Source organism: Atta cephalotes (genome assembly GCF_000143395.1).
Source record: "Atta cephalotes unplaced genomic scaffold scaffold00056, whole genome shotgun sequence".
Classification (NCBI taxonomy): Eukaryota; Metazoa; Arthropoda; class Insecta; order Hymenoptera; family Formicidae; genus Atta; species Atta cephalotes.
Window position 1 is genome coordinate 908,411 of NW_012130120.1, and position 12,629 is coordinate 921,039.

General features: G+C 37.9%; 1 protein-coding gene across 1 annotated transcript in view; it reads right to left on the reverse strand.

Moving 5' to 3' along the window:
- The window catches only part of LOC105623383, a 105,092-nt gene that overhangs the window by 67,836 nt on the left and 24,627 nt on the right, over positions 1–12,629 (reverse strand). Inside the window, exons 7-27 of the mRNA XM_012204777.1 lie at positions 12,088–12,333; positions 11,881–12,000; positions 11,180–11,313; positions 10,500–10,737; positions 10,215–10,337; positions 9,958–10,092; positions 9,500–9,733; positions 8,871–9,386; positions 8,578–8,763; positions 8,202–8,453; positions 7,663–8,094; positions 7,070–7,363; positions 6,676–6,924; positions 4,728–6,488; positions 4,422–4,610; positions 2,166–2,547; positions 1,629–2,044; positions 1,348–1,498; positions 1,005–1,257; positions 565–829; positions 263–459 (exon numbers count right to left, since the gene is read on the reverse strand). Coding sequence (XP_012060167.1) covers positions 263–459; positions 565–829; positions 1,005–1,257; positions 1,348–1,498; positions 1,629–2,044; positions 2,166–2,547; positions 4,422–4,610; positions 4,728–6,488; positions 6,676–6,924; positions 7,070–7,363; positions 7,663–8,094; positions 8,202–8,453; positions 8,578–8,763; positions 8,871–9,386; positions 9,500–9,733; positions 9,958–10,092; positions 10,215–10,337; positions 10,500–10,737; positions 11,180–11,313; positions 11,881–12,000; positions 12,088–12,333 — 6,773 coding nt within the window. The remainder of the gene's footprint in view (positions 1–262; positions 460–564; positions 830–1,004; positions 1,258–1,347; positions 1,499–1,628; positions 2,045–2,165; positions 2,548–4,421; positions 4,611–4,727; positions 6,489–6,675; positions 6,925–7,069; positions 7,364–7,662; positions 8,095–8,201; positions 8,454–8,577; positions 8,764–8,870; positions 9,387–9,499; positions 9,734–9,957; positions 10,093–10,214; positions 10,338–10,499; positions 10,738–11,179; positions 11,314–11,880; positions 12,001–12,087; positions 12,334–12,629) is intronic.

Sequence of the window (12,629 nt, forward strand, 5' to 3'; positions counted from 1 at the left end):
TAGTTTTAATTTATTAATAAACTAAACTTAATTAAGGTTAACGGTAACGGTACGTAGTAGTAGTGGCGTACGTTAGTAACGAAGAACACACTATACACACACACACACACACACACACACACACACACACACACACACACACACACACACACACATACACACACACGCGCGCACACGTATGTATATATTTCTCTGATAGAATCGATGAGAAAATAATTTTACTCGTAATTAAAATTTTATTTTTAATAAAACATAGGATTACCTGTCCAATATTATTCTTAATACATTTTTCGTCATCTGAGCAGTCATTGTCTGACGTACAACGTAATTCTTGAACACATATATTGTTATGGCAGTATTGATATTCTGGACAGCTAGAATTACTTCTGCAGGTAGGCTGACAAAGACCATTAATACAGAGTTGATCGCCGATGCAATCTCTTGTACTTCCACAAAGCGCTGCAAATAGTAATAATCAGATTGTACATGAAATTTAGAGATTTTTAAAGTATATGATTTATAAATTAATTACACTTCTTCGTAATTGTTCGATGATTAATTTACCTGTGCATATCCCTCCGTTACATACTGAACCGGTTGCACACTGTGAATCACTTTTGCAATATTGAAGCGGAGTGCATCCAAGATTCGGATCACCTGTGCCGCCAGGTTGACAGGTGCATACCGCGCTATGATTAAGCGATGAACAATCAGCACCATGTCCGCAAACGTTCAAAAGAGAGCAGGGATCAACGCACTTATGATCGAAGCATGCATCTGATGGACTGCAGTCACTGTGATAGTTGCACTCCAGATGAATACATTCCGTCTAAAACAAATAAGAAATAAATAGAAATAAGATAAAATTAAAGTAAAAGTATAATTAACTATACAAATATTTACAAGTTTAGAATATCAATTATAATAATATTGATACAAAGTATTGTATCAATATTAAATGGTTAAATTTTAGAAAATTTGAAACTCAAATTTTTAATACTCACTGCCGGATTTCCTGTAGTTTGTCCAGGACATCTACAAATCGGAACATGATCACGTGCGAGGCATTCTGCATTTCTACCGCAAATGCCCGGTGCATCGCATGGATTAGTGCATCTGTTATCAATACAAGCGGCTGAATTTGGACAATCCGAATCCGTGAAACAATCACCAGGTTGTTTACAACCCGTTTTGAATGGATCTCCTACTAAACCATGCGGACAAACACAGGCGAACGATCCCTCCGCATTCTGACATCTATACATTTTTTAAATATTTTATTTTAAAAAGATCTATGAATTAACTTCTCTTCTCGCATAATTATTTATAATCACAAGTTTCACTCACATAGCTGAAGAATGGCAAGGATTTTGCAAACATTCGTTAACGTCAGCGCAAATGTCACCGATAAGAACAAAGCCAGAATAGCATTTACACACGCTGACGTGATCGATAGCTAGGCAATTACCATATCCACAGTTTACTTGATTGCAAGGACCTGATAAAACGAATAAGCAAAAATTTTAAGAACTTTATAATCATTTTCTTTTCTAAAATTATAATTTTATCTTTTCTTATAAAACTAATCAAAATGAACATAGTTATTTATTTATGCAATCATAACTTACTGCTACATTTATTGATCTCTTGGTTGCAATATTTATCCGTTGGACAGTCACTGTTAGAAAGACATTCTACTTTAAAGCACCCTGAGGCATCGCCAATGTAACCAGGCTGACATTGACAACCAGCAGCATGATCCAGAACGGAACAAATAGTATTTAAACCGCAGTCGACAAAAGAGCACGGATCTGAACAGTTGTGTTGAACGCAGGCTTGAGAATCAGAACAGTCCTTGTGCGTGGTGCAGTGATGCGGCAGCACACAGCCCAATCCTATAGGATCGCCCGCGGTACCTGAAGGACACGTGCAACGATAAGAACCATGAAGATTGATGCACTCAGCACTTGGATGACATGGTTGATCATCACACTCGTTGATATCCAGGCAATGTTCGGGACCAGCAATAAATCCGTGGCTGCATCTAAGAAAAGAAATTAAGCGTTATAAACCTTTTAGGATAATTAGTTATAGATATTTAAAAAAGTAAGAATGCAATATAAGTGATTAATCAATAAAATAAGTGTGGATTAAAAAGGCAATACCTGCACTTGCTGTTAATGCATACTTCATCGCGTTTACAACCAACATCCGAGGTGCAGCCCGCCTCGCACGCTCCATCGATACACAATTCACCGGGCAGACAATTACTGTCGCCGTAACATATCTTCACGCAAATGCCATTCTTACAGCGCTCGCCTTGCGCGCAATTGTTCTGTTCCGAACATTGACACTGGCATAATCCCGAGACACACAGATGCTGGCTAGGACAATCTTGCGGAGTTTGGCATACGTTTGGTACTCGAACGCAACCTTGTTCTGGAGTAGGATTACCATGGAAACCGAGAGGACATGTACATGTGATCGCGTGATTAGTGCAACTGCAGATCGCATTTGGTCCACACACATCTTTTCTACTGCAAGGATCTAGAAACACATAAATTTCTTGTTTTTCTTTCAAGAACTAGGGCCGACATTATTTCACACATTGAGAAACACACAGAAGAAATCATATGTTTTTAAGTTAAAGGGAGAGTCTCAGGTAACTAGTTCAAAAAATCGAAATTTTTACTTTAATCAATAATAGAAACATAGAAAAATTGATAAGAACAATGTAGAAAATATCTTCTCAAAGTTACAGAATGAAATTCGATGTTTTAAAGATTCTACAGCTCATTTCTTACGCACAAATATGTGAGCGAATGGCGCGCGTCGAGATCTTCATTCGGATTGATCACAATAAAAAAAGCAAATGTTTTTTCAAGCACCCAAGTAGCATACAGCGTCTACAAAACGTCAACAAAAAACTAAAAAAGCGCATATAATCACTTTTTTTTTAGCTCTTTGCAAGCTGCTGTGCTATTTAAGTATACCTATAAGTCAGTCAGTTTACGTTCTTTATTATGTCGATTCAACTCACAAGGATGATATTTGACAACGGTCTTTCCAGAGCCAGTTCTGTTTCGACTTCGACCTGTATGAATCTAAAGCCAAGATGTTCTATTCGAACAAAAGTAAAAGTACAAATACTCGTGTAGCAAAGGACTCAAAACGAAACTTTTATGTAGATTCATTAACAAGGAAGATAAATGTATGGGACAAAATGCAACCGAAAAAATTAACTATCGAGTAACTGCGAGTAATCAAGATTTTGTTTATAATCCCGATCATAATTGCTACAGAATTATAGGATATTTAACTATTTTTGGCATCCTATCAGAAATACTTATTTGCAAAGAATGCAAGCAAAATTATAAAATTTGAAGAAGCAGGAAATCGAGCATGTTCGGTTTTAAACTTGTTACATATCGCTATAATCATAAAGAAACTCAAGGCCTTTTATAAATAACGGTTATGAAATTAATCAAAGTCATCTTTATTGCAACTCGTATTTTTAACAAAGGTTATTATATAATCTTGAAAATAGTGGAAACGCTAAAAAAAATTGAATAGCAATATAAATTATTTACTGATATGCATGATGCCGAATGGGTAACGAAGCAGAAGTGTTGCAATCTAAATAGCATGAAGGATGGTTCATGGAAAACAAATCAAATTAAATGGATTCTACGAAAAAGCTAAAGGATTGCTATATGGATTTGAAATAGCAGATTAGAAAAAAACTGCTGTAAGCTTTTTTTTACTTTTCGATTTTATCGAAAATTTTAAACGCATTTTTCTCGAAACTAGTTTTTAGGAATTGATGGAGAAGATTATTCAAAAATTATCATTACACGATCAATCGGGTTGTCTCTACTGAGCATACATATTGTTTAATGTTATAATTTGTCGATGAATCTATAAAATTAATAAAAAAATAATTTAAACTATTGTTATTACACAAATAGAAAAAAACTTTGTGAGCTAAAATCGTTTTTCTTTAAGTACCGCCGTTTATTCAATTTTCAACTTTTTACTTATTTTTCAGGTTTATTGAATTTCAGAAAATAAGCAAAAATTTTGATTTTTTATTTCAGATAAGAACAAAAAGCACTACAATGCCAATGAAGCTATACATATAGATATAGCTATTTAGAGCCATTATTATTTTTAAATTAAATTAAAAATTAAATTAAAAATTTTTTAATTTTTAAATTATGCGTTAAAACACATAAATTTTTTTAATTGATTCGTTGCATCATTTCTTCAAAAAAAAAAAAAATTTCTAAAAGTTACCTATTTTTTAGCGATTTACATGAGACTCCCTCCTTAATAGATTTTAATTCTGTATAATTAATATATACATATATGCAAAAAATTTATTTGAAATGAGTCAAAATTATACTATAATCGTGACATACCTTGACATTTATTGTTAATACATGATTCGGTAATCGGACAATTTTTATTACTGCGGCAGCCGAGGATGCATCCTCCACTTACACATGCATGATCTACTAGGCACTGAGAATGCGCAATGCATGACACCATACACTTGTTGTTAATACATTTCTCTCCATCCGAACAATCAGCGACTGAACGACATACAGCTAAAACAGTCAAAATTCTCTGTTTCATAATTTGAATATTTTCAATATAATGAAATATTTTCAATATAGTGAAATGTTACCATAATTATTAATTGTTTATCTATTAAATCAGATTACCTCTGCATTGTCCATCAATACAGTAGCTGTCTTCGCATTGGGTGTCAACTGTGCAGTAATTAGTACCCCGCACGCAGCCGTGTTCTGGACCACTGGAGGATGGCACGAACCTGTGAATACACTTGCAGCTCGGTTGATCATTTACGATTTCGCAGAATGCGTTAGGACCGCACGCATTCTCGCACGGATTAATGCAACGATGCTCATGACAGACGGAATGCACTGGACAATCCTTGGGACTAGAGCAGTGTCCTTCCGGCTGGCAACCATTCACATAAGGATCGCCGACATGATTCGGTGGGCATTGACACACTGGGTTGTTCATTGGACCAGCGACACACAACGCAGTAGGATGACAAGAATCCGGATGACATGCCTCCACGGCGACGCATTCGACATCGGGTACTGGGTTCGGGCGAAGCCCAGGTGGACATTGGCAGATCGCTTTATGATCTTCTGTTATGCAGACCGCGTTTACACCGCATGCATTCTCGTCGCAGGCGTCGTAACAAGTGTGCGTAAGTCGGTTGCAGAGTTGCGCCGGTGGACAGTCAATGTTGTAGACGCAGGGCACCGCGCGACATCCAGACGTTGAGTCATTCGGATCGCCGGCATACTGTCCAGGCGGACATTCGCAGTTTGCCACATGGTTATTGACGACACAAAGCGCATTGGGACCGCAGGTGATAAAGTCGCAGACCAGTTGGCAAGCGAGCGGGCCGTCTGGAGTGCTACGACATGTCTGATCCTCCGCGCACTCACTATCTGTAGAACAACGGTTTTCGCGTGGGCTGTGACATCCCCGACGATCATTCGGATTGCCGATGTAGCCTGGTAAACAGTCGCAACGGCCGTGATGATTCTCCATTATGCAACGAGAATTCGCAGTACAAGTGAAACCATCGCAAAGCGACACACACTTTAATACGCCAAGCGCATCCGGTCTACAACCCTCGCTCGAGTGACAGTCATCATCAGTTATACAATCGGGTACCGATGGCTTCTCGCAGGACGACTGTATCGGATTCCACTCATAGCCGTCCTGACACTTGCAAGTGGCGTGACCAGGTACGACCAAGTCGGGTTCGCATTTTTGATAGGCGCCGCATACCACTTTATTGCAAGGATTTACACAGTCGTGCACGCCGCCATCCAGAGTAATGCAGAAGGCACCTGCCGGACAATCCGAGTCATGTACACATCCGGGTATCACGGACTTGGACGGTTGGCAACCCTCGATTAAATTGCTCGGATTACCCTGGTATCCATCAATACATAAACAAGAGGACACATGATTCTGCGTGATACATAATGCATTCGGTCCGCATTGCAGTTTGCTGCATGCATCTACGCACTTGCGGACGCCTTTGCCGACCTGGAAACAGATCTCCTGCGGCTCGCATTCAAGGTCGTTTAAGCAATGACCATGCAAATGGCAACCTTTGTGCAAATCATTGGGATTGCCGCTATAACCAGGCGGACATACGCACACTCCATTCTGGCAAACAGATCTGGGACCGCATTTTATATCGCTGCACTGATTTATGCACTTATGATTGACACAGATATAATCGAAGGGACACGGTGCAGTGTTACTACAAATACAAGTAGAAGGATCAGCGCATGGTCCCACCTGTACTTGCTGACATCCAACGAACGGATTGCCGAAAAAGCCATCCTTGCAGCGACAGTCATAACTTCCAAGAGTATTGATACACACTGCATTACTTCCGCATGCATTTCCGTTGCATTCATTGATATCTAATAAAAAAAAATACAAATATACATTCACATATAGGTTTTTATCACTATTTATACTTGATATCGTGAAAAATGATGTTACATAAAAAAAATTAATTATATTTTTTAAAATATTCCATTATATTAGTTCTACATTTTGGTTATAAAAGAACTGTGAAAGAATCAATTAAAATTAATAAAAACTAACCAAAACATTGGATGTATGGATTGCCAGCGAAACCAGATGGGCAAAGACACTCGACAGCGTTAGGACCCGCGTTACAATGAGCGTCTTTTCCGCATACCGCAGTAGAACAATCGGACTTTTCTTGAACACCACAGCCGTGATAAGGATTCCCACTGGTACCTGGATTGCAGATACATTTTGATTCCTGAAGACCATATTCGCAATGTGCATTTTTCCCACAGAATGGATCGCAGTGTGGTGGTTGAATGGCTACGGAAAAAAAATTAAATTTTTCAACCAGGATAATATATGATTCAATATTATTTTCCCTTATACGCAGAGAAACATTCACAGAATAAAATAAATACCTCTATCCTTTCACATAATATAGATGCGTTACGTTTGTAATACTTACGTGGCATACAAAGCAGATCGGGATTGCCGACAAAATAGGGATTGCACACACATTTATTCGTTAAAGGATCGCACATGGCTCCGATGCCGCAAATCACCCCTTCGCAGCGCCGTTTGCAACGTCCACTGATGCATACGCTTGGCTCGGCACACGGAATTTCAGAAGAGCAAACATCCGGAACGCACTGCCCACCAGGGAAAGGATTGCCCATGAAACCTTCGATACACTTACACGTCGGCCCGTCGTAACTAACGATACATTGAGCCCCAGTGCCGCAAACAAAACCATCGCATTCTAAAATCAAAAAACGGAGTATTATTTCATCTAAAATCATAGTAAAGATTTAGATGATAAATTGATAACTTACTAACTGAAAGTATCATTTGAAAACTAAGCTATGCTCGTATTATAAATAATTATTAAATTTCTTTTTAAATTTAGATAAATCATTTATTTTATAATACCCATAATAACACACATTCATGTAAGAATGTTTTTAAATTTTTTTAATACATAAATATATGACAAATAATAATTTTAATATGTAAAACTATCCAAATTTATAATAAAAAATTTATAAAATTCGCACTTACGTGAAACGCATTCGTTATTTTTGCCTTCCGTGAATCCAATTACGCATCTGCACCATGCTGCGTGTTTATCCGGCTCGCAGTATGCATTAGGACCACAAGGTACGTTATCGCAGGGATTGACGCAATTTCCTTGGACACATGATAAATAGTTTTCGCAATCGTCATTTGACGAACACTCGCTTTTGCCGGTCGGAGCTCCAGTACAACCAGCACCGTAAGGATCGCCAATCATACCTTTAGGACACTCGCATGTATGATCTCCTTTCGTGTTGATGCAATATGTACCGTGTCCACAAGGATTGTTCGCGCATTCGTTTACATCAATACATCCGTGTTGCGGATCACCTTCGAAACCAGCCTCGCACATGCATCGCGGTGGATCGCTAGGTGTGCATTTTGCATTAATACCACACGGGAAACGATCGCAAGGATCTGCAATAATAGAATTCAATAATAATTAGGCATAGAAGACATTACGATTATCATGAAATTTATATTATGTCTGAGCTGTTCTAATAATGTGAAATTCGTAGACTTACTTTTGCAAAGATTTCCATTTAAGGGATCTGTGTAGAACGGCGGAGGGCACACACATTCCCCAGGCTGCACACATTTCTCATTAGCTTTACATTCGTGATCATTGGTACATCTCTTCTGTGCTGGAGAACAAAGCCCATTGTATGGATCGCCACCATATCCGTGCGGACATATGCATTGATGAGAACCTGGTAGGTTGATACATTCGGCACCGTAGCCACAGACTTGATGACCCACGATGCATTCATTTATATCTACATATGAAATAATATTTTTCAGTCGATCGTATCAAATACATTTATATTCGCTTCAAATTGCTGTCAGTTAAATTTACAACAAAAATAAAATTTCTTTTAAATTATAATCACTTTGTCATACCTTCACAGGAGCCATCGGATTTGGTCGTGTATCCCTTAGGACAGGCGCAATAACTGACACCACCGGCAATTGTTATACACTCAGCACCACTTGGGCACTTTTCACCCTTCGAACATCCGGCAAGCATGCATTTACCATTGACAATTTTGTACGGAGGTTGACATTGACATTCGATGCTGTTGCATTCTGTAATTTTTATAATAAAAATTTTTAATAATACTGACGCACATTTTAATAGATAATAATATAATTATTAAAAATATCAAGGATTATTAAAAAATCAAGAGTCCTACCTTCGCAAAGTGAGAAGGGATTTCCATTGAATCCAGGTGGACATTGACACTCGTAACTACCAGGGAGATTCTTACAAATTGCGTTGACACCACAGGCAGGCTTTTCTCTGAGCTCCATACATTCGTTAATGTCTCTGCATTTACCGGTCTCGTGATCGCGCGTGTAACCACGTTGGCAGATGCACACACTGCTACCTACGAATTCATCCTTGATGCATTGTTCTCCAGCGGGGCAGGGCGCACTGGGACCACACACATGAGGTGTTTTAGATTCCTGGCAACCGCCACTGTAAGGATCGCCCGTCATGCCGCTTGGACACTGACATGAGAAGGAACCGGGCTCGTTGTTACAGATTGCCCCCGGAGGACACGGATTTATTGCACATTCGTTGATATCTCGACAGCCATCCTTTATTCCGGGCTTTCCTGTGTATCCGTTGCTGCAGAGACATGTCGCCACGTCGTTCAAGAGCATGCAATGCGCATTGGGTCCACAAGATAAATCTTCACATGGATCTAATTAGATAAACACGAGATTATGGACTGACATTTTATTCAAAGATAAATCTTCAATATTTGAAATAAAGATAACTTCATTTAACTTTTAAATAATATATCATATTACATACGTCTGCAATCATTCCCGACGTTTGGCTCAGGACACAAGCATCTTTTTTGTAGATCACAAATAGCGTTTCCTGGGCAATCATCGTCAATTTCACATCTCACTATGCCAACGCATTTAATATAAGGATCAGGATCTGGTATGGTTTCTTCCGGACAAGTGCAAGAGTAAGAACCTTCAATATTGGTGCATGTTGCTCCATGACCGCAAACGTTAGATTTGGTACATTCGTCAATATCTGTGTATTTATTTAAAAAATATATAAACATAAAACTAATAAATATATAAATATAAAAATATATAAACATAAAACTAATAAAATAATTAAATTAATAATTCTTATAAATATATACATATATATATATATATATATTTTTTTTTTTCATATGACAAATAAAAATAATAAATATTTGCAAAATTATTATAGATAATCATTAATAAATAATTTATCTCAAATTTTACCTATACATTGCTTGAAGGCATTTCCTGAGTATCCGAGTTTACATTGACAACTAAAACCACCAGGTGTATTCGTACAAATGGCATTTCTGCCACATCTTCCAGAAGGTCCATTGATCGCATCGCATTCGTTTATGTCTAATTGTAAGTAAAGAAAATAAAACAGCGTTAAAAAATTTACTGTCATAAATGATACCTATTTACGTTGAATAATGATTACAAAATATTTCGATTCTTTTAAGAAATATCTGTTTGCTTACCGACACATCCAGCCGCTATGTCATTTGGATTGAAGGTCCAACCATCTTCGCATATGCAATAAGCTTCGTGACCGTCGGCCTTACAGAAGGCATGTTCACCGCAAGTTACCTCATCGCACGGTGCTATAAAATAATAAAAAGTATGACTGTAGCTTTTTAACAGCATAATAATTACTCTTCTCTTTTTACGGTTTTTCTATTAATCATTCTTACATAATATTTCTCTTTCAAAGATATAATATGTATGTATACGATAACATTGAAATGTATAATTACAACGATTACCTTTGCACGGTATATGAGGCGGTGTGCCAACAAATCCAGATTCGCATTCACAATGATAACTTCCTCTAGTGTTCGTGCAAATCGACGCAGGCCCACAAGGATTAGTAAGGCATTCGTTTAGATCCACGCATTCAGCACCGATGGCTTTGAAGCCATCTTTGCAGAAACATTGTCCCTCGATGCACTCCGCATTGTTGACACAATCGAAATTCGATTTGCAAAGAGTTGTCACGTCGGTCTAAAAACGTTACGATGAGATACTTTATTACTCCGTACTCATAATTCTTGTCACGTTCGGAAACATTGTAGTTGGAAACGAGAACTGGTTTTATCATATGTACGGTTATCTTTTAGACGCGCGAATAAAAAGCATGCATTCATAATAAATGGAACTGTGAGTCAGTTTTGTGGCGTTACAAACGACGAAAATAGATTTAGAAAAGAGGTAAACTAATGTAAAACCGGTTCGCGTTTATCTTGTTTTGTGTGCACGACGCCACCTCTGTTTCATTTGTTTTCTTTTATCCGTCGCCTTCGTAGAAAGAAACCGCGAACCGGTCAAAGGAGCAGACCTTTTGAAATATTTGTCCTGGAACATCTCTTGCGTGGAAGATCTTGTCCACATATATATGTATGAGATGACTCGAGACGAAACGCAACAAGTTATTGAATTATTATACCTGATCGCATGCGACTGCCGGACTGGACCTAGCACTGTATCCTGGTGGACAAAGGCAGTTATAACCAGGCTCCTCGTTCTTGCAAATCGCATTTTTCCCACAAGGATTTTCCAAAGCTGTGCATTCGTTGATGTCTAGAAAAGAAAAGCAGAATGCCAAGATAACAGAAAAATTCCACAAAGTCAAAGATTTAAAGAAACAATCTGCATTTTGAGTATCACAAAAATTAAAGATATTAAGTATTAAGAAAATATAGAATAAATTTTTGTACGAAAATAGTCAATTTTTAATTTATTTAAATAAGCATTTAAAAAAGAAATTATTGAAAATATGAATATATTAAAATCGTAGTGGGAGCATTCTAATTCCTGGCAACACTCTTAAAATCATGAAATTCATGATTAAAGCCTATTCTACAATATGCTCTTTGTTTCCTATTTCTTGCTTTTTATTTTTTGCTTTTTTCTTCTTTACAACTGTTTTATCAACAATTGTATTTTTTACTATGTATTTCTTTCGAAGTTCATTAATTTTTATCTCGGACGATATAAAACAAAAAAACGGATAAGAAGCAAAAAGACAAGATGTAAAAAATAACAAAAGGCAAGAAACAGGAAACAAAAAGTACATTGTAGAATATACAGGCTTAAGGGATTCATTCAAAGGAAACATTCGCAAGAGAAAATTATTGATAAGCTAACCACTGCACTCCTTAAAAGGATCGCCGGTGTAATCCGTCTTGCAGCTGCAAGCAAAGCTACCGACCGTATCGATGCACTCAGCGTTTTCGCCACAGGGGTTGCGCTCGCATTCGTTCACGTCTGTTAATCAATATTATTAATCATAGGATGATTATTATACATGCAGTATGACAAAGAATGTTATATGAAAGTTTAGCTATGACTGACTTTCGCAGCGAGTTAGTCCCTGACCGACGAAACCCGGGGGACATATGCATTTGTATGAGCCCGGGACATTGATACACCTCGCGTTGGCCGCACAAGCATCTCCACCGATGCACTCGTTCATGTCGACGCAACCGTGCGCGGAATCCATCCGGTAGCCGATATAGCATCTACATTCGTAGCTACCCTCGGTGTTTACACATTCCGACTCCGCACCACAGGGCGAACTTTCCTCGCACTCGTTCACATCTGCCGGTGATGGTCAGTTAGTGGTCATGATTGTTAGACGTGCGACCGTGGATATTTGTGAGTTCAACCAAATTGTCAAATTATCAGTTGTCATGCATCACACATAAATCAATATTAGGATCTGGTTTTCACGAATTTCTTAATCGAAATAAATTCTTTGTCAACATTTTGTTAAGATGTAATTGTTATATCAATGATTAAGAACAATGTTACTAAAGCATGACAATTAATTACATACACACACACACACACACACACACACACACACACACACACACACACACACACACATATAC